We start from the raw sequence: 21,339 nt of genomic DNA on the forward strand, positions 1-21,339 counted from the left end.
CTGCATGTATCTATTTGCCCAAACCTAAAATTAGTTAAACCATAGCACTGCATTCCAAACTAGAATACTGAATATCATCAGCATACCTTTTCATGAAGATCATTTATCTCTTCTGTACACCCTGGGTAGAAAGCACAGAGTTTCACTAAGTGTAGTTCATTATCAGGAATCATCAGGAGAAGATCGGCTGCCAAATTCCTGGTCACATAACAAAAGGGGAAACTTCAGTGAGGAAGAATAAATCTAAAAATAACATTTAGAACTATGTCAAAGGAGCAAGACTCTTAGTATACCTTCCTTGCTTTTCTATTTACATAAACAGTCCTAATTTCCTATTTAATTATGCAACTTTTCTAAATGTAGATTACAGAAATCAAAGGGCAGGAAGAAAAAAGGTATTGTGAAATTCCTCAATATTTATTTAAAATCTAAACTGAGTCTTACATATTTATAATTAATTTTGTTATTATAGACTAATTCTCTAACGAAACTAAGTAGTATTAGCTATGTTCTATGAAGTGATTTATAAAGCAAACTTGTGAAAGCTACCTCTCATCAACAATGGACAACTGTATTAACCAGCTCATTAAAACCAGTAGAATACTTAGATATTTTACATTTAGAATTTTGGGTATTGTGCATATTTCGTAAACTTTAGGTGGAAATCAAAGACAGAAATGTAGTTTTCTGATTTATTTTTTAAAAATTTAGTCAATGAAATAAATAATTTGAAAATAAGGCATATAAAAACTGTAGACATAACAGCTTTACATTAAAAATATTTTTTATAAAATTCTTTTTTATAGTTACTGGATGAACAGTTTTTGGTTGCATGAATCATAATTGAGAAAAACATTAATTTTTGATAGTTTGAGATGTTATTGAATATTCAAGAAACTGATATATACACATTCAGTATGACTTTAGAATAGGCAATATTTCAAATGTGAATTTATGGGTATTCTGTGGACTGTGAGAGTAAAACCCTTCTTCATTAACTTTGTGAAGCCTTCACTAAAATCTAAACTGGTCATTTATACGAATAAATTATTTTTAAAAACATTAAAAGATATTTAATCAAGAATATAGTGAGTATAGAACAAGAATAGAGATAATTTGTGTGTCAAATTTTCTGTTATCACGGGCAGATAAGACTTTGAGTGTTTTTACTAGTTCAAAATTAGAGTAATTCATCTGTTCTCGCTATAATATGAATGGCATAATGTTTGCTGATACTAACATTTAATAGCAGTTTTCAATAATGTCCATGAAAATATAGAAATTATTACTTGCTTTTATCACATAAAGTATAAAATAGTTGTGCTAAAATTGTATTCAAAGTTCTATGAACTACAGACAAAAACATGACTTTCTTGCTGTCAAATTATATCTGGATACAGTGAAATTTAATGCCAGCTAATTTTATTCATTCTTTAAATCACTACTTACTGAAAATTCAGTATACCAATTGGAGAAAATGTATATATAATAAATGTGGTATGGACCAACCGAACGATCTAAAACTCTTTAATTTCACTACCAGAACAAGCATTTTAATTTGCTTAGCTGAATTAGCTGTTATTTTATACTGCAGAAAGCCACAGTTCAGTTTTTATGTAAGTATAAAATCCTGAGTTCTTTTGTACCTAGGTGATAGGGACTGGTCTCATTACTTTGTAGGTAGATTTTCTATGCTATAAATAATATAAATGAATTGGCATTCAGTAAAACATCAATGTGAAAACAATTAATGATAATTTCTTAATATAGAGTTGTATTCTAATAAGATAAACTATACAATTTTAATTAAATTTTTTTCTAAAACTAAATACCTGTATCCAGCAGATGGAAAGCTAAAAAGAAAATAATTTTGAATATCAATACTATAAATATGCAATGAAAACGAAGAAGCAAACTTTAATCAACAAATATAAAAATGTGAAGAATTCTTGGTTTATAAAATTATGAACATTTTTTTGAAGTTATGCTGCTATCTTAATTTTTTTTTAATTTGTGGAGCTCTATCAATACTCATGAAAATTACAGATTTCCCTAGGAAATAAACCTCATCAGCATCATATATTTCAGAATTTGACCTTTATCCTTGTTTTTGGTACACATATCTATGGGCATATAAAGGAAAAAATCTTGGGGGGAGTTACAGGGAAACAGAAAATTGTTTTATATTAAAAGCAACTAAGACATATAGTCAGTTGGAAGATTTTTAAACCTCTTTTAAATTTAATATTTATTTCTGTTTTGCTACTTTTAACCTTTGCTTTTTTTCAAAAAAAAAATCATATTTTATTTAGATAACACGATGACTTTTAACATGGAGTCAGTCACCTTTGTGAATCAATCATTTGAGTTAGACCTCATGCTTTGGGTTGGGTCTAAGGCCAAGTCATGGTAATTATGAAATTGACTACTACAGTTCTTGACAGAGGGAAAACTGGGTGCTCTCAAAGAATGGTCAGCATTAAATACTTTATTTTTATTCTTTATTAGTTTCAGATGTACAAAGCAACGTAATGGACATTTATACCCTTCACAAAGTGATAATCCCCCCCAATCTACTACCCCTCTGACATTGTATATAGCTGTTACAAAACCATTGACTATATTCCCTATGCTGTACTTTACATCCCGTGGGGGGGAAAAAAAAATATATATACACACACACACACACACACACACACACACACACGATATATATATATGTGTATATATATACACATATATATCATATATACATACATATATACGTATATATACAGATATATATGTATATACATATAAACATATATATATGATTATAATTGACATTCATATTATTCTACTTCCGCCTCAGGGGTACAGCGCAGTGGTCAGGCATCTACACAATCTATGAAGTGACCCCCCTGATAAGCCCAGTAGCCATCTGACCCCCTACATAATCTTTACATCATTATCGATTATATTCCCCATGCTGTATTTCCTATCCCCGTGACTATGTGTGACGACGAGTTTGTACTTCCTAATCACTTCACTTTCTCCCTCATCCTCATCCCCCTCGCATCTAGCAACAATCAGTTTTTCTGTGAGTTTATTTCTGTTTTGTTTACTACTGTATTTTGTTCTTTAGATTCCACATATAAGTGAATCATACGGTATTTGTCTTTCTCAGTCTGACTTATTTCACTCAGCATAATATTAAGTCTAAGACTGATGGTGGGGCAGGGGAGTCTTACATCACTATACGATATGGGTAACAATTAGGATAACTCTGAGATGCCTGACTCACTATAAAGCCCCCAGATCTGGACAGAAAGGGAGAATGGAAAAGGCTGTTGCTTTTTCTGAGTTAGCCTCAGGTAAGGGGGCAGTATAGTGTGATAGCCATCATAGACTAAGTGTTTGTGTTCCCCCCAAATTCATACATTGAAACCTAATCCCCAATATATTTGGAGGTGAGGCCTTCGGAAGGTGATTAGGTCCTGAGGGATTAGAGTCCTTATAAAAGAGGCCACAGAGAACTCCTTAACGCTCCACCACAGGAGCACAGGAAAAGATGGCAACATTATTAAACAGGACACTGAATCTGCCAACACCTTGATCTGGGAGTTCTCAGTTTCCAGAACTGTGAGAAATAAATTTCTATGATTTATAAGCCACCTAGTCTGTGGTATTTTGTTAGAGCAGCCCGAACAGACTAAGACAGTAACTAAGAGTGCAAACTTCAGAGCCAGTTCACATAGCTTTGAATCTTGGCTCTTACCACTTACTGAGACCTGAGGCAAATCAATATGTACTGCCTAGTATCGGGTGCGTTATTATATGCAAAGAGCTTAAATCAGTGCTAGGCATACAGTAAGCAGTACAGAAGTGTTAGCTGTTGTTGCTGTTATTATTGTCATCTGTAGTGTTCAATAGTGCAGTCTACATAGCTCCATCCTAAGAGTGGTACGTGCGTGCCTGGGGTGTACATTCGGGAGAGGTCAACGTCCTGATAAACAAGTTTATTTAGAAACGTCTTGAGGTTCTAGGCATTTTGGGAAAAGAGATGATAAAAGTCTAAAGTCATCTTTATTCAGCACATAACTATTGAGTGACAGCATCATATCTTTCCTAAAAGTGCCTCCATAATGAAGGACTGTCTGTCCTAAGGACAGGGCTCTAAGGTATGAGTGAGAATTTATTTGACTGGGATTTCTAGGTTACACAAGGGACTGTCCAGGATCTGTCTCTCAAAGTATTGTCTGTGTTTGGGAAAATGGCCTGTTCCAAGTGTCCAGCTAAACCATCTTTGTTATTACTCTCCATTATTTTCCAAACCTTAAAACAAGACACAAGATCTGACAAGAATGAGTACAGTAAAGATGCAGAATTCTAAAAGTGGGAATGTGTGGACTTGATAATCTTAAGTACACAATTATTGTCTCATGATGAATATTCAGAATTATAACTTGGCTACTTCAGAATGAGTCATAATAGATTTCAACTACCAACCATGGTAGTTTGCACCATTACTTCATTCTCATATCACCATTTCCTTCCATAATCTTATATTTTATTTAAAAAGGAAACCCTACATACTCACATCACACATGCTATCAAATGTAACTTACAATACTTAAAACATGCATTCCATCACCATAAAATTATTTTTTAAATTTTGAAATTCTTACCATATTGGAATCATCATGCATTTTCTTGCCAATAATTCTAGGGCATAGTGGGTTGCTGGAGCTGCAGACTCTCCTAGGACTGCACCCACACAGATTGCCAACTCCAGTTCGTTTCCACGAAGCAGGTATGTCATAGCAAGCTTGCTCCAGAAGAAAACAATGTCTTCAGTTTCATAGATGCTGGGTAGGATCACCATTCCAGCCAAGCTCATAAAGCAGTAGGCGTAAGTTTGTATTAACCTATAATCTGTTATTCTTATAAAATATTGAATGTAATATTTCTATAAAGTATATAAGTGTAACTGCAATTTTCAAATGGAAAAGATGATAAAGGAACATACAGGAAATTTTATAAGGTCAGAATTTAGGAGTTTAGAACCCTTGCTCATATTTTTGTAATTAATAATAGTCTCTCTGCAATATCCACAACATGTCCTTCAGTCTCTCTATCAGAATAAAATGCAAATTCTTAAAAGCTTATTCAGTAGTGTATAATGATTATCAATTATCCCCTAAAGCCAATATATCTAAGGGTTCTTAAAAACAGAATCTTATCTTTACTTAATATTTTCCTTATTACATTAGTGGGTCAAATGGAAAAAATACCTTAAAAATATAACTTGTGAAGAATATGCTGAAGTGTACTTAAGAATAAGTGCTTTCAAAGGTCAGGAATTCTGACTTTTCCCTTTACCAAACTACTGCTTCTCATTTATGATGAAATACTTCAAGTGAGGTTGTTACAAACAACCTATCTTGAGATTGAACAAAAAAATGTTTTAAACAGATCTCAGTCTGTAGAGTTCATTCAGGCTTGGAAAGTATGTAAAACCAGATCTTACACAGGAAGTCACCATGTTTTCTCCCCTCAAACACCACGATACATCTTAAGAGCTTGTCATTCACAGAAACCGATGTGAAATGAGGTACCTCAATATCATCTACAGCGAGGTGGCAACACGCAGCCAGCACTGCTCGACCATCCTGAAAATACCATTCTGCCAGTTCTTTACTGACTGTGTGCAGGAGTCTAGAAAGAAAGGAGGATAGATTCTACATGAGCACAAGGATTCCATCATAAAAGGGAATTAATGCCCTTTTATAACAAGCTGATGAGGGATCAAATAGGATTTAATTCAACATCCCTGAGTTAGGTGTAAAGCCTGATTTGGGGGAAAAATCAGGACAGCCGTCTTTCTTAGTAGTAGATGAGCTGATAATCCCCACAATGGTCAGAAGAAAAGTCTAATTTTCAAAATTTACTATCCTATATTGAATAATTACTGACTCAACTATAGAGCTAGTTAACCTTTGAAGAATTACAGGTTGAACTGAAAATTTTCAAAATTTACGTGGTGACTGCAATATACTGTGTTTTCCCGAAAATAAGACCTAGCTGGACAATCAGCTCTAATGCGTCTTTTGGAGCAAAAATTAATATGAGACCCAGTCTTATTTTACTTATATTTACTTATATTATATATACTTATATTTACTTATATTATATATACTTATATTTACTTACATTATATATATACTTATATATATACTTATAGATATATTATATTTACTTATATTATTTTACTATAATATAAGACTGGGTATAATATAATATAATATAATACCAGGTCTTACATTAATTTTTGCTCCAAAGGACACATTAGAGCTGAGTGTCCAGCTAGGTCTTATTTTCGGGGAAACAGGGTAAGTAGTATGTTAGATCTTTAAGATAACAAGTTTAGAAGTGGCAAAGAGTAGCAGCAAAGAACCAGGAAAGAATACGTTAGTCCCAACACATTATTTGCTTAACATTTTATGATCCTTTTTTACTTGCCAAGTGTCCTAAAAGTTAAAATATCCTCTTTTCTAGGGCAAAAACAGGAGCCAAGAAAAGAGGCAGGGGAAGGTAGATTACTAGATTTGAAAAAGGAAAAAAAAAGGCTGAAGAATTCTAATTTCCATTTCTTTTAAAAACATAACTATTTGGATTTCTTCTTTCAAAGAGGTTTGTCATTCTAGTCACTAATATTGGGGTCACCGAATTATGAACAATATTACCATATTATCCATAATGACTTTATAGCAAAACATTAATAAGTAACACACTTTGTTTTCACTGCTCCTCCTCTCCAACAGGTTGGCTCAGTTTTTTAAGTACTTAGATGCTTTACCTGTAGTCTCTTTACTGAAATACATTGGTTTTTCTGGAGGCCACATACAGTGTGTCTAGGCTGCATCCACATGTCTAACATTTCCCTATGTGGGGATGGATGCTGTAATGGAACTAGATTGTGGTGGGAAATGCAGATGAAGACATGCTCCAGCCAAGTCCTCTGTATACAAATAAGGATGACTCCACATCCCTCAAGAACTCCTAAAGGGAAACCAACCAGAAAGATATTGACTCCAAACAAAGAATAAATCACTCACTCATTAAAGTCTTCCTTGCAGGTATCATCAGAATAGGAAGATCCTTTAGGTGTAGAGACGTGTAAGGTTTGCATATTTCCCTCACAAGCAGCCTGGAATTTAATGAACACTTTAATCTTCAGCTAATTGTTAGTAATTGACAAATTTCAGAATATTATTTTGAGCAAAGTATACTTAAATTGTGTTTGAAACCTACACTATAATTTGGAGATAACCTTAGAATTTGAAATAAAAACTGAACTCCGCTGTCTCAATAAGAAGCTTCAGGTAAATGGTTACTAGAAAAAGCTGTTCAGGCATATATAACATTCAGCAGCATATTAACGTTCAGAGTTCAGAGATGCTTGTGTATTTAAGGATCTAAAATAAGTTCCGTGTGACCAGAGCAAAGATGGTGTGACTGAAATACCGAGATAGAAAGCCGGGAGTTGGGCATAAGCCAAGGCATCCACGACTCTGCCAATCATGTGAAAGCGAGTCAGTCAACACAAGCTCCTCCTTTCCACATCCACCCACCATCATATGCAGCTTGTGTAATTATGTGGTTATACCTGTGCTACAAGAAGAGCTTCTTTAAGCTGCCCTCTGGACATAAAAAAGTTGACTAATTTTTTCACATCACCAATGGCTATGCAATATGGAATGACATCATCCTTATCTTCCTGGATTAACTGATCAGCTCTCCTAATAAAATAAGAACAGTTATTTTTATAATATACTCATTTCAAGGTTCTCGATTTTTCTGAAATATCTAAAATAAATTTGAAGCAGATTTCATAAAGCTCTTTTGCATATCACTTTTTAAACACTCAGCTATTACGATCACATCACAATATAGAAAAGTTTTCTGAAATAATTAACTTTATAGGCACTTGTTTTCCATTAGAACCCTACATATTTTCATATTTTAAATGCACTGAACACTTCAGGTCTTAAAATTAATGTAGCTTATTTATTAATATGAGCAATATATTTTTCTGAAAACAAGTTGTCAACTAGATGTATGTGATGGCAGATCTATTCTCAATTGGATTAATAAATATGTGGGTGTTTACTAAAGACAGAGTTTTAAATGTTTTAGTGAGCACAATGATGAAGAGAGCCTCTACATGCAATTAGCTTAAATCATTAAAAAGGGTAATACAAGGACATAAATATTGATAATAAAATGCAGAATATTGTACATACCCCAAGCAAGGTAGTTTACGGGAAAATAGTGTTCCAGATACGTGGGCGGCCTGATCTTGTGGATTATGAAGGGTGTATGTGTGTCTGTCTATGTCTCTCTGTATCCATTACTATCTGTCCATCTCTGTTTTTGTCCTATCTAAGTCCCAGGTACTTTCTCAATGACGAACCTAGTTAATTCCTCTATTAATGTTTAACATTAGTTTTTTTTAAATTAAATTCATTGGGGTGACATTGGTTAGTAAAATTATATAAGCTCCAAGTGTACAATTCTATAATATATCATCTATATATTGCATTGTGTGTTCACCACCCAAAGTCAATTTCCTTCCATCACCATATACTGGGGGTGTCAAAAAAAACGTATACCTATGACTTGTATTCATCTTTTGTTATTGGCAGATATTGAATATTACAATTTTAATACAGTTTTTTCCTTTCTTAAAATGTGTATACATTTTTTTGGCACCCTCTGTATTTGACCCCCTTTACCCTCTTCTACCACCCCCACCCTCAGTTTTGTGGAACCAATCTGGTGTATTTAATTTATACATTACAATTGCCCATCGCCGGGGAGGTGTAGTAGAGCCTTTTGATGTCATTTGCCTAATTCACTGTTAACAGTCTCCAATTCACAGGATCATTGTGATTCTCCCCAACAGCTATGTTATGTTTTTACCATGCGACTGTGATTTTCCTTGTCATAGCTGTTTGCATTCTCTTTCTGGGCATTTAAAATTAGGACTGAGAGAATGCCAATCAATCTTTCTGAATGGTTGGATCTATGAAATTAAACTTCGGAGCTGTGGGGGATATTCTGGCCACTATGTGACTACGGAGCAGAGAAAATCAGTTGTTGGTTTTCAAAGATAAATGAGATAGAGGTTTTGCTGAGGTTGAAATAAAATTGTTTTGTGAAATGAATATCCTCTGTTAACTAGACTTTATTAAGGTTTCAGTGGGAGCAATATCATTCACAATTGCGCAGTGATGGTACTGAAATTTAGAATTATTTGGGATCGTAGAGCTTAGAGCAGGGAGCCTACAGTCTGAGGGCTGGAGCCAGCCTGCTGCTTCACTTACATTGGGAAAGTAGATACTAGGAAAACTCTAGTTTCCCACGGCAAATGCATTGATCCTTTGGGACTTCATGCTTTGCCTCTGATTGACTTTTATTTGCAAATGCATTGATCCTTTGGGACTTCATGCTTTGCCTCTGATTGACTTTTATGTGAGTTGCAGTTGAATTTTTTTCTAAACCATGTACCATGAAATGAAAAATTTTAATTTTTAATGCCAGATATAAGATGAATACTCATTAAATAGTACTCTACAGACCTAGAAGTGATTGGTACAATATCCCCCTAAAAGATATATTGAAGTCCTAACCCATGGTACCTGTAAATGTAACCTTATTTGGAAATAGGGTCTTTGTTAATATAATTAGTTAAGACAGGGTTATTCTGTATTAGGGTAGACCTTAAACGCCATATGACTGTTGTCCTTACTAAAGAGAGGAAAATTTGGACATAGACACACAGGGATAATGCCATGTGAAGACAAGGCAGAGGTTGGAGTGATATGTCTAGAAGCCAATGAATGCCACGCATTGGCGGTAACCAACAGAAGTGGGGGAGAAGCATGGACCTGGTTCTTTCTCAGAGCCTTCATAGGAACCAAACCTGCCATCAACTTGATATCAGACCTCCAGCCTCCAGAACTGTGAGAGAATACATTTCTGTTGTTCCAAACCACCCAGTTTGTGGTACTTTGTTATGGGAGACCTAGGAAACTAATACATCTTAGGAAAAATCTTGTTTGTTTATTACATTCTATAACAAGGACATCTAGTTAAGCTGGCTCAGTTTTCAAACTCTTCTTTATCATCTGTACCTCCCTTATATCCATGTTGAGGAAATGGTAGGAATCAGTGTCTTCAGAGAGACTTTCTGAGATTATTTATGAAACAGGTATTTCATGAACATTTGGTAAATTTCAGAAAATCTTACCACTTATTTTTCAATAGCAACACAGTAACCAGTGAGCATGTGTACTGATCTGTCATTTCCTCCATTGCCTTCCACTGTCTTTACCAGATGTCAGGTCAAATACCAGAACTCCAAAATGACTTGTAAGTGATTCATTTAATTTATTGTATCAGTACATATAAAATTCATTATTTAAAACAGCATAAAAGTAAAAATCTCAAAAGCTGCCATCATATTTATATATAGTTTCTATTTTAACATATTTCAAAACATCTATTGGGACAGACTCTCTGCCTTACCTCTGCATTAACTTCTTCCAGTATTTCACAGAGACCCCTGGTGCAATTGACAAGGCTTTGTCCCACTGAAATGGAAGAAGAGTAGAAACACAGCCATTTTGATTGCACTATCTTACTCTCAACACTTTTTGTTTGTTTTTATGAACTCATATTTATATACAAGTTTTTAGCGTGTTTGGATTTCTAGGATTATTTTGTGTTCTATCTCATGCATTCCATAGACTATAGATATTACCATACTTTAAAATAAGAGATGTAAATTCTATTATTTAACAGGAAAATCCCAAACCTGGAGAGAGAGGGAAACTAGGACGGAGGGAAAGAGAGGAAGAAGTGAGGGTAGAGGAGGTATGTAGTTTGAAAAATATATTAACTCATCTTCCAACACAACACCAGAGTAATTTGTTCTGTGGTACTCTACGTTGTCTGTTCAAAATAATACATACTGAAATTTTTATTTCACTGTTACTTATATATAACAAGTGACATTTATTTCTATTTTTATTCTCTCTCTACTCATTTTCATAAATTATATTTGTTGTAAATTCTTCCTTTACAGTTAATAACACCTATCTTCATATTTTTAAAATTATACTATTAAAGAAGCTCATTGTTTAATCAAGGCTGATTGTGACTGTTACTTGAAAATATGAATTTCACTGAACTCAAATTTAGAAGGGCACTGAGGAAATATTCTGAAATATCACTACATAAATCAAAATGGCATTTTAATTAAGGCTCCAAAACAGTAGAGTCCTACTGCAATTAAGGCTAGGAAATTGGTAATTAGCCTGAAATAATAGGTTAAAGTTTAAATAGACATTTTTTTACATTATATTACTTATATCACATTACCTAAAAATGGGGACTTAAAATATGTGTTTAGGGAAATTTATCTATATGAGTATTATAGTAGGGACAAATGGAAAAAAGAAGTTGAAATGTAGATTAAATTAACTTCACTAAGCTCTTTCAAAAAAACATGTTTTATAAGTAAAAAGATTAAATGTTTTTCTAATCTCATAGTATTAATCTTACAGAAATACAAACGATTTGTAAGGAGGTGATATGAAAAATTATAAGGACACGTGTATTTCTAAAGGATTGTAAGTACAGTTTTTTTATCATTAAGTCCATCGATGAAATTGCACAAAATTAAGTTCTATAAGCAGATACCTGGTTAAAGTATCTTTAATTAAATTTGAATATAGTTTAAAGTTGCATATAACCAAATATAGAACACAGAAATATAAAGCATTACACCATTCTACCAAAATTGATTTATTCCTTTTCTTCTTGACTTTTGATATATATTACCCTTTCTAACAGTGCCCTATTTAAAAAGTAACTTTTAAGTCATATCATTACTTCTACACTCCTCCTAGATTAAATACTTTTTAGTTTGCAATGCCTTTTCAATATGTTTTTAAATGACATATTTTATTATTTTAGGTCAAGCAGTCTTTAGTGTATGGAGAAATAAAAAGGTACACTGAATTTAATTTTGATATATTTTATTGTAACTTTATTGCTCAGTTTTACTTTATATTACTTATAAGTATTCTTCATATCCTGCTTTGTGATTATAGAATTAACTTAGAACTTTTCAAAAATGATCAAGTATGAAATAAGTCCATGCCATTCTGACCTTTTTTTTCTTTTTTTTCTTTTTTTGTGGAGGGGTGGGAGAATTTCGTTGAACTACAATATACATACAGAAAAATGCAAAGCTCAATAAGTTTTCACAAACTGAACACACTCATGTAACCGGCACCCAGATCAAGAAACAGAAGCCTCCCCCTTTTGCTCTATTTTAGTCACCACCCACCTTCCAAAAGTAAGCACTATGCTCAATTTTAATAGGATAGAGCATTCTAATCTTACTGAAAACTGTTCCGTTGATTCAGTCCTCTATACAAATCAACATGTGTCACCAAATGATCTGCAGCGGGAACCCTTCTTCTGGCCAGTGTGGGATTAAGCTAGGACAAGTAGTATTAACAAGGGGGATCCACTGTGAGCAACACAGATGTTTTTTAGGAATCAAGCATTCCGGCCTGGGACAGTGGTTCTCAAACTGTAACCTGTGTGAGAATAACCTGGAGGCCTTATAAAAGTGCAGTTTATTTGGCTCCATCCCCAGAGTTTCTGATTCTGTAGGTTTGTGGTGAGCAGTACATGTCTAACAGGTTCCCAAGTAATGCTGATGCTGCTAGATTGGATCTCTCTTTGACAATTGTTTTAAGGCCTACATCTGATGTCAGATTGGCAGAGGGCCAATCAGATATATATTAGAAAAAGATACGCTTAATATTTAGTATTTAACTAGCACCTCAAATACTTTGTAAAACTCATTCATTTTGCTTCAATAGCATATTACCTCTCCAAGTTCAACCATAAGTTCGCAATATCTCTGAATTTGTCCTAATCTCAAGTGGATTTCAGCAGCTTCCTTCAGTCTTTCCTCTGTAGTAGGAACACCAATACCACCACCAAATTTAGACATCTTGACTGTTGTTAGTTCTTGGGCTTCAGACTGGTTATAAAGAAAATAATTTTTTTCTAAATTTTGTTATATAAGAGTTGGTGATAACAGATGACCATTATATGGATACATATTTTAAAAGCATATAGCACTGATTAGTAAAACTACATAGGTTTCAGGTGTACAATTCTGTAATACATCCTCTATATATCACATTGTGCATTCACCACCCAGAGTCAGTTTTCCTTTACTAACTGTTGTCACCCCAATAAACTTTAATTAAAAGAAGAAGAAGGAAAAGGAGAAGGAGGAGGAGGAGGAAGAGGAAGAGGAGGAGAAGGAGGAGGAGGAGAAGGAGGAGGAAGAAGAGGAGAGCATATAGCACTGGAAATGAAATATTTTTAAAAATCAATACTTTTTCTCTGTAAAATATGATACCTCTTAAGTACAGTGTTTTGGTATGGGTGGGGAGCAGAGACTGGAGATGCTTAGTGTGGGTGCGGAGAGGCTAAATCTCTCTGTCCTTAAAGCTCACAGGTGCTGTGGTTATACAGAGGTCCAGAAGCCAAAAGGTAGAGTGATAAAGTGATTTCTAACTGGTGAAAAAATACATAAAGGACTGTACTAAAAATTAAGACAACTGGCTTATTCTAATTGGTTCCTATACCGTCCATAGGTAACCATTATAGACATTATGTGTTTCCCTTCTGATTAAAAGAAGTGCTTCTTCTTTATGAAAATAACTGTTCTTATAACCATCAAATCCACATCTCTGGCAAAATTCTTCCCACACCCTACCAGTTAAGTTCACCATTGATATTTCATTACAAATATAAAAGCTGTTTCTTCTTTCTGGTTCTAGGACTGATTTGTGGTTGGTATTGCATATCACTCCAGATATAAGGTAACTAATAATTTTGTATTAAAATTCATTAAGAGCCACAGTACAGTTTTAATAAGACATATCTTAGAATACAGCCTCTTAGGCCTGAGACTAGAATCAGAGTAGTCCATATGTCACGGTCATCTGGTTGTAGGGTAAACAAGTGTTTCAAGGAGTTCCAACTGACCTTTGAAGAATTTCATGAAATTAAATCTATGAAAACTATGGCTGCCTTTATCTGTTATCAAATAATTCATACATTCATGATTTTTTTTAAAGATTTGTCTCCTCAATATTCACTTATTATTTCAGCCTATCAACTCTAATTACATACATTTTAAAAACAATCTTTATAATAGTGAAAAGGTAAAAATAATTTTTGCTTGAGTACATCATATTTGTATACTTTACTTACTGTTCTGAATTTAATCAGATGTTTCAAATGCATTATTCCTTTACAGTAGTTCTGAGGAAGTAAGCTATCGTCTTGCCCTCTTATCACAGCAACTAAGTTCCATAAATTGTCACTGCCACCTGGAGGCTAAAAAGTTGATACAGAATATCCAAACATGTAATAATGAATTTGAAATCCCACAGCATTTGCATCTTCGAAAATATAATGCAGGCATACATAATTTGAAAATTAACAAAATAATAACTATGGTTTATCTCATTGTTTCTAGTTTCCATTTGCTTTCTCACACTGTACCGATTTTGTTCATCCCACTGAATTGGGATGATACATGTAAATATATGGTAACTTCAGTACAATAGTTGTAACAACTCATTTAGGTGAAAGGGAAAATGTTCACATTTAATTCCTATAATACTTACTGATAGACACTGTGAAAACCATCTTAGTTTTTTCACTCGAGGACTACCAGTTAGTTTCTCTATTTCTTGTTTAATATCTCTTGACACTTTACCACACAACAGAGGAGGGGTGCCTTGTTGTATAGCATAATCTGGAGAACAGACATCATTCAGTGAGAAAAGACTGCTATAATATTATTTAAAAATAAAATATAATACATGCATATTGTCAATACCAGTGTTCCCGATAATTTCTTCCCAAGATCTGTCTGCCAGAATATTTATTTGTAAAGGAGTGATTAAAGGTGTTAATGACCAGAGTCTCACTGTAGAGTCACGGGAGCAAGAGGCCATCGTGAAGGGGCGGCTCGGATGGCATGTTAAACCTGAGAGAAAAAATAAACCTATTTTAACTAAACATTGGAAAATATTTTTATCTGTATGTACTTTATAAAACACACAGAATTGAAGTTTTGAAGAAATGTTTCAAATAACATTTCTATCTTGGCTGAAAATAATACAAAAATGTAATAAATTATTGAGCACATTCTGTAAATATGAATACAATTTGAATAACTATTAGAAAGCAAATGGTCCTGGATGAAAATGTTGAAATTATATTTCAGTCTGTTATAATGCAGTGCACAGTAATCTGTGAGTGGATGCATGGATGGATGGATGGATGGATGGAAGTTCTGGCTCTAAGAGACAGTTGGGGACCTTTCAACTTACAATGTCCAGAAATGGGGTTCTCTCTCACATTCAATCCCACACTGTATCAATTAAAAGGTCATGGGATAAAGCATATGGATACAAATGGCTAGATTAGGGTACTGTCCTTAAGGAATCATTTTTACATTCTTAAATTCACCTACTTACTCCCATCAACATTTGGGTGCTACAAATGAGAGTCAAGTGATACACAAAAGATAAGAAATCTGATTTTTCCATACCTAGCTCAATAATATTAAAAAATAAAACATTACCCTAAATATCCAAGAATAGAAGTAGAGGAATGGTTAAATAAGCTTTATCTACTTTACCACTGATTTCCTGTTTTACATCTTACTCTTGGAGTGATGGTAAGAGAGGAAGAAAAATCCAACCATACATGTAACTGTGTGTGTGTGTGTGTGTGTGTGTGTGTGTGTGTGTGTGTAGAGACACAAATACACCTGCAGAAAGAGAAAGACACCACAATGCTAACATTAGTTACCTTCTGATAATTTCTGATGACGTTTTCTATTATCTTCTGTGTATTCTGATAGTTCAATAATAAACATGTATAGTTTCAAATGAGAAAAGTTTCATTTAAAAATGAAACACTGCAGACTTTTTCAAAAAATACAAAATTGCTCAGAAATTATAATCATCATTAATATAGCAAAATATAAAAGTACATGAAAAACACTTTACCATATACATCTGCACCATGATCATACACAGTATCCAAACAAATTCCTCCTCGAGTGTCCCATACTTTTATAGTGTAGTCCCAGCTGCCAGATATTAGTAGGTAGGGGATCTCACTATTCCACATCAATCCCCTAACAGGTGCAGTATGTCCACTAAGAATACTGATGCAAGCATCTTGAGTATAATCCCAGATTCGAACAGAACTGAAATAGAATATTATAGATGTAATACCACTCAAACTATAATTTATCTAAAATATTAACATTGTCTTAATGAAGCACAACAATTATTTCTCAGTATATTGAAAAAAGCACTTTATGTTTCAAGATATGTGAAGATTCTCTCCTTTATAGCAGGTGGAAATGAATAATTAACTAGGCTAGACCTACTCTATTCCTATATTCAGCATTGTTTCCCTTACTTTTACTGCTCATTTGTTAATGATACTAAATATACTATTTCACAGTTTATATGTTTAAAATAATTGCTTTCTTGAAATGAAATATCCAGAACAGATAAATCCAAAGAAAACTATGATTAATAACATGGATACAATAAGAGCATGTTAAGAGCACTCAAATTATTTGTAAATGAGGAAAATACAGCACGTAAGACAATGGGTATTATTTGAAAAATCAATTCATATTTATGCTTTTATCAGTACAGTAAATAAATCATTCCTTCAGGTTTTTGTCAGTAAAATAAGTTGCTTAGTGAGTGTGGAGTCACTCTCAGATCAAGTACGAAATTTAAATACAACTGGATTCATGATATTACTTGAATCTACTGATTGTACAAAGTGCAAATGTTACTGAAATAAAATCTGAACTCAAAATGAACTTAAGACCACCAAATGCCAACTTTTCTTTGACAATTCATACTAATTTTCAGTCACAGATTTATATCAACCTGTCAATACCAAAATAATAATACTTCAAAGGTTATATTATCCTATAAAAGAGACATTATATATTTTTATTTCTTTAAGGCGTATCTCTTTCTCCTTTATGTAACAAGACTTCTTTTTCCCTTTATCCTAGTACAGGACAATGTATCCAGGTATATCGTAACTTATTATTTTTTTTTGGTGCCAATTTCTTATATATGTTAGCATTTAAATTATTTTGTTTGATATCATACTTTCATATGTAAGACTATATTAAAGTGATTTGTACCAAAATACTTTAAAGTTATCATGGGGCACTAGAACAAGTGTCCTTGCTTATATGACATAAATTACATTAGGCAAACATCAAGCTTTGAAGTCCTAATGTGTATTTTTCGCTCAAGCATAAGAAAAGCTTGTGCCCCATAAGGAGTACCTGAGTCTTCCAGACTGCAGCTTAGTATCCACGAGTTCTGTGATGAGTACATTGGCAATTAGTGGTTTCTCTACAATTTTGACTTTTATTTAAAGGTGCTAGATAACTTGTAAGGTACAACCATCATCTATAGGACTACTAAAGGGACCAATAACCAGAATTTAGTAATGCCTTTCAACGTTTATTACCACGTCAGTAACATGCTTACTGCTATCTTTCTGACAAATAACTGAAGATTATTTTCTTAGACAATAATTGAAGATTATACTTTTTTTCTGTAGAACAGAGTTTAGACTCTAAAGTTTATGATAAGAGACTGAAAGAATCTCAAAATGAACTCATATTAACAAACTTATCATAAGTAATATTTCAAGTGGTAACCCACAGAAATCTAACAATTGTTTTTATTATTAAATTTGGATTTATGCCAAAATTTCAAGATGAAAATACTTAATTTTCAATATTAAATCTTTGGTTACTATACATATCATGACTTTTACTTGCATAAAGTGAGATATTTCATACCTCAATTTATCTCATACTCAAGTAGTGACCAAACTGTATTATGCATTTCTATCTTGTTTAAATATAAAACACAGACAAGATTTCAGAAACTTCCACAAACCCTGAAAAAATGTTAAATCACTCTCATTTCTAAAATATCTTCTCTTCATGCTAAAATATATGATCATCTTCTTTTAGTCCATTCTTAATGAAAATAGAGTACAGCTCCTTTCCGTATTATGTGACCATTATTAAAAATAAATTCCTCTCTATTTAACAGAGATTTATTTGCTTCAGATCTTCCTTTTCCCAACAGATACTTTTAAAATTTTTATCTCCCTTAACTTTGTTGCTAATGAGTTAGAACTGAGCATCCATAGTAAGCAAAGTAAAAAAATAGAAATCATGACTATAATGATAATACGAGGACGGTAAAATTTAATTTACTTTTCCTTGAACGTAGTTAGGTACTCATTTAACTGCCTACATGTTAAGTACATATTTAAAGTATTTCCACAGATAAGTTGAATCATATAAATAAGTACATTTCTACAAAATTATAAGCTTATGATGTTAAGGACTAGAAAATTAGAATCTAAAAACACATACCCATCATCAGAACCACTGCAAAGAATTCCTTCCCTCAGAGGAGACCATCTAACATGGAACACTTTGGCTGTATGCCCACTAAATATTTTCAATGGTTGATCAGAACTGGTGGCCACGTAATAGACACGAACATTTTTGTCTTCACAGCCAGTGGCTATCATGTCTCTGAAATATCGTCAATGGCACATTAAAATATGAAAAATTTGATATTTGTTATTAATAATTTTAACTGTACAGAGTACTAATTTCTAAAACTAGAATTTTTTGCTTCCTTGATGAAGTTAGACTAAAAACTCACATAAGTAAAAACATCATTGGCAGAAATTGCCCTAGTACGGAGTTTTTCTTCCCAATGTTTCTTTTCAATCAGTTGAATTTTTATTTTACTCATCCTAGGTCAGAGATAATGGTATTTATACTTTTATAAGTTCTTTCTCAAACTGTTCAGATTTTATAACTTCTTGAATATTTCTCAGAACTTTATATTTTTAAACTACTGGATCTTAAGAAGGGTCCCCAATGGAGAGTGATTGAGATTTGTTTACTTGCTGATAAACAAATTAATTACTACCTGCCTTGACCATTGGTCAATTTTTATGAGGCCTGGGTATAAATAACAATGTTTCCCCCTGGAAGGATGTTGAGAAGCTCTCTACAGACCAGGGTTATCTCATCTGACAGTAAGTCCTGGTGGCTTTCCCAACTTGAGATGCTATCACTGTTTGATCCAACTAAGGATCCTCTAGAAACATAATATGTAGATATAGTCTTTAAATGATCTTGTCTCATTATGCTCCAGAGAGTGAGAGTAAGCCAAGCAACTATCTGTACCCTGATGGTCATACTTGGAATACTGTACCCCAAAGAATTGTGTGTCCTAGGCAGACCTGTGGAAATCACGTACCAGACAGGACACGTTTTCCTGAGGAACATTATCAATCATATAAACAGTCCCCACCCACTAGATGTAGAGGAAAAGTTACACATTTTGGACCCAACTGTCATAGAACACCTTCTTCAAACTTCAAATGGTTGATTTTTGTCACGTGGTTTATAAAATTTGTATTTATTTAATCCAACTTGAATAAATACACCAGTTTTCAAAATGGCATGCCAATCTGTAAATGTGCAGGTTACACTTGCCCAAGGCCCTTTGAGAAATGGGCCAGTTTCCATATGTGGGAAATGTATTTTACATAATAAAATATTTACGTGTATACATGAGTATATATATATATATATATATATATATATACACACACACACATATATATACACACACACATACATACATATACACACACATACATATATATGTGTATCTATCTATCCATCTATCTATCTATAGATAGATAGATGGATAGATATGGAGATACCTAAGTATAAAATCTTAGAAATAAAATAATAAACATTCAATGAATACACATACAGACATCTAAATTATATATTCAGAGATATCTTATGAATAAACTTTTATAACTTCAAAGGTGATTTTCAATCATCTCCTAAGATGCTAAATGGAATCTCAATACAGAATTAGAACTTTTTTTTTTAACTTTTTTGTTTATTTAAGTGTGTTTTTCCAGGACCCATCAGCTCCAAGACAAATAGTTGTTTCAATCTAGTTGTGGAGGACGCAGCTCAAAGTGGCCCATGTGGGTATCTAACCGGCAACCTTGTTGCTAAGAGTACCATGCTCCAACCAAGTGAACTAACTGGCCGCCCCCAGAATTAGAACATTTCTAAAAGATTTTTAAAAATAAAAATGAAATTTATTAGGTAGGCTTGGTAGTAAGCATAATAATTAAGTATGAAGGACTTTTTTTGAAAAAAAGCTTCCCTAACCAGCAAAGCACATTGCATTAATAACTAGTTTTTATTTCAACTGGTCATATACTTATAAATCTTATGAAACCGAGAAATAAGAATGCGGAACTATTCCATTGGTCAGATACAAGGCAATTTGTATACTGATCACACTGTTTGGCTATCATACACTGCTACAGAAAGATATCACAGTTGCCAATCTCATAGAGCTTACATTTTAGAGGGTGAGCCAGCCAATTTCATTATTTTATTATGTTAAGTGTTCCCAGGGCATATTACAGGGGAAATTTACCTAATATGGGGTCAGGGAAGACTTTTCTGTGGAAGCAGTTTTGGCGGAGAGCTCAAATAAGTAGAAGTTATCTAAATCCATCCAACTCCCGTGGGTTGTATGGTGTGGGTGGGAAGTGGAATCTTAGATAAAGGGGGGCAGCATGAGGGAAAGCCTTGGGGTGAAAATGAGCTGGCTAGTTCAAGAAACTGAAAGCCATGGCTGGAGGTAAAGAACAGGGGAGCAAGGCTTGGGATGAGATTACTAAAGTACACAGGAACCAGATTAATCTCAGATTACAAAGGGATTTCCCTATAGGGCTTCCCCTAAGATTTAGTATTTTATCCTATGATCAATGAGAAACTACTGAAGGATTTAAGCAGAATGGAATGCTCAGATCTGTGTTTTAAAATGCTCACTCTGACTGCACACAAAGAAAGTGGAGGGGAGAGGAAGTGATGACAGAGGGTGTGAATTCTGGAATTGATTTAGAAAGCTTTTGCAGAAGTCCAAAAACAAACAAATGTTATTGGTTTAGTGGCAGGAGGGATCTTTGGAAAAAGAAGAATATTTAGTGGGAGGATGTGACCGGAATTGATGGCTGACTGGAAATGAAAACTGAGGGGTGATAAGGTAT

The 21,339-nt window shown here is 33.6% G+C and overlaps 1 protein-coding gene across 5 annotated transcripts in view; it reads right to left on the bottom strand.

The window, feature by feature from the left end:
- WDR17 (WD repeat domain 17) overlaps positions 1 to 21,339 on the bottom strand; it is a 93,190-nt gene that overhangs the window by 13,813 nt on the left and 58,038 nt on the right. For 4 of the 5 annotated variants that reach the window (XM_033105114.1, XM_033105115.1, XM_033105111.1 and 1 more), the window contains 13 exons: positions 18,605 to 18,769; positions 16,170 to 16,372; positions 14,990 to 15,139; positions 14,775 to 14,905; positions 14,356 to 14,481; positions 12,953 to 13,108; positions 10,573 to 10,637; positions 7,649 to 7,781; positions 7,098 to 7,189; positions 5,598 to 5,697; positions 4,668 to 4,807; positions 1,833 to 1,853; positions 87 to 198 (listed from right to left, as the gene is read on the bottom strand). In XM_033105114.1, the coding sequence (XP_032961005.1) occupies positions 87 to 198; positions 1,833 to 1,853; positions 4,668 to 4,807; positions 5,598 to 5,697; positions 7,098 to 7,189; positions 7,649 to 7,781; positions 10,573 to 10,637; positions 12,953 to 13,108; positions 14,356 to 14,481; positions 14,775 to 14,905; positions 14,990 to 15,139; positions 16,170 to 16,372; positions 18,605 to 18,769 (1,594 nt within the window). The remainder of the gene's footprint in view (positions 1 to 86; positions 199 to 1,832; positions 1,854 to 4,667; positions 4,808 to 5,597; positions 5,698 to 7,097; positions 7,190 to 7,648; positions 7,782 to 10,572; positions 10,638 to 12,952; positions 13,109 to 14,355; positions 14,482 to 14,774; positions 14,906 to 14,989; positions 15,140 to 16,169; positions 16,373 to 18,604; positions 18,770 to 21,339) is intronic. The other variant, XM_033105113.1, reaches the window with a different exon arrangement.

Source organism: Rhinolophus ferrumequinum, chromosome 4 (assembly GCF_004115265.2).
Source record: "Rhinolophus ferrumequinum isolate MPI-CBG mRhiFer1 chromosome 4, mRhiFer1_v1.p, whole genome shotgun sequence".
Classification (NCBI taxonomy): Eukaryota; Metazoa; Chordata; class Mammalia; order Chiroptera; family Rhinolophidae; genus Rhinolophus; species Rhinolophus ferrumequinum.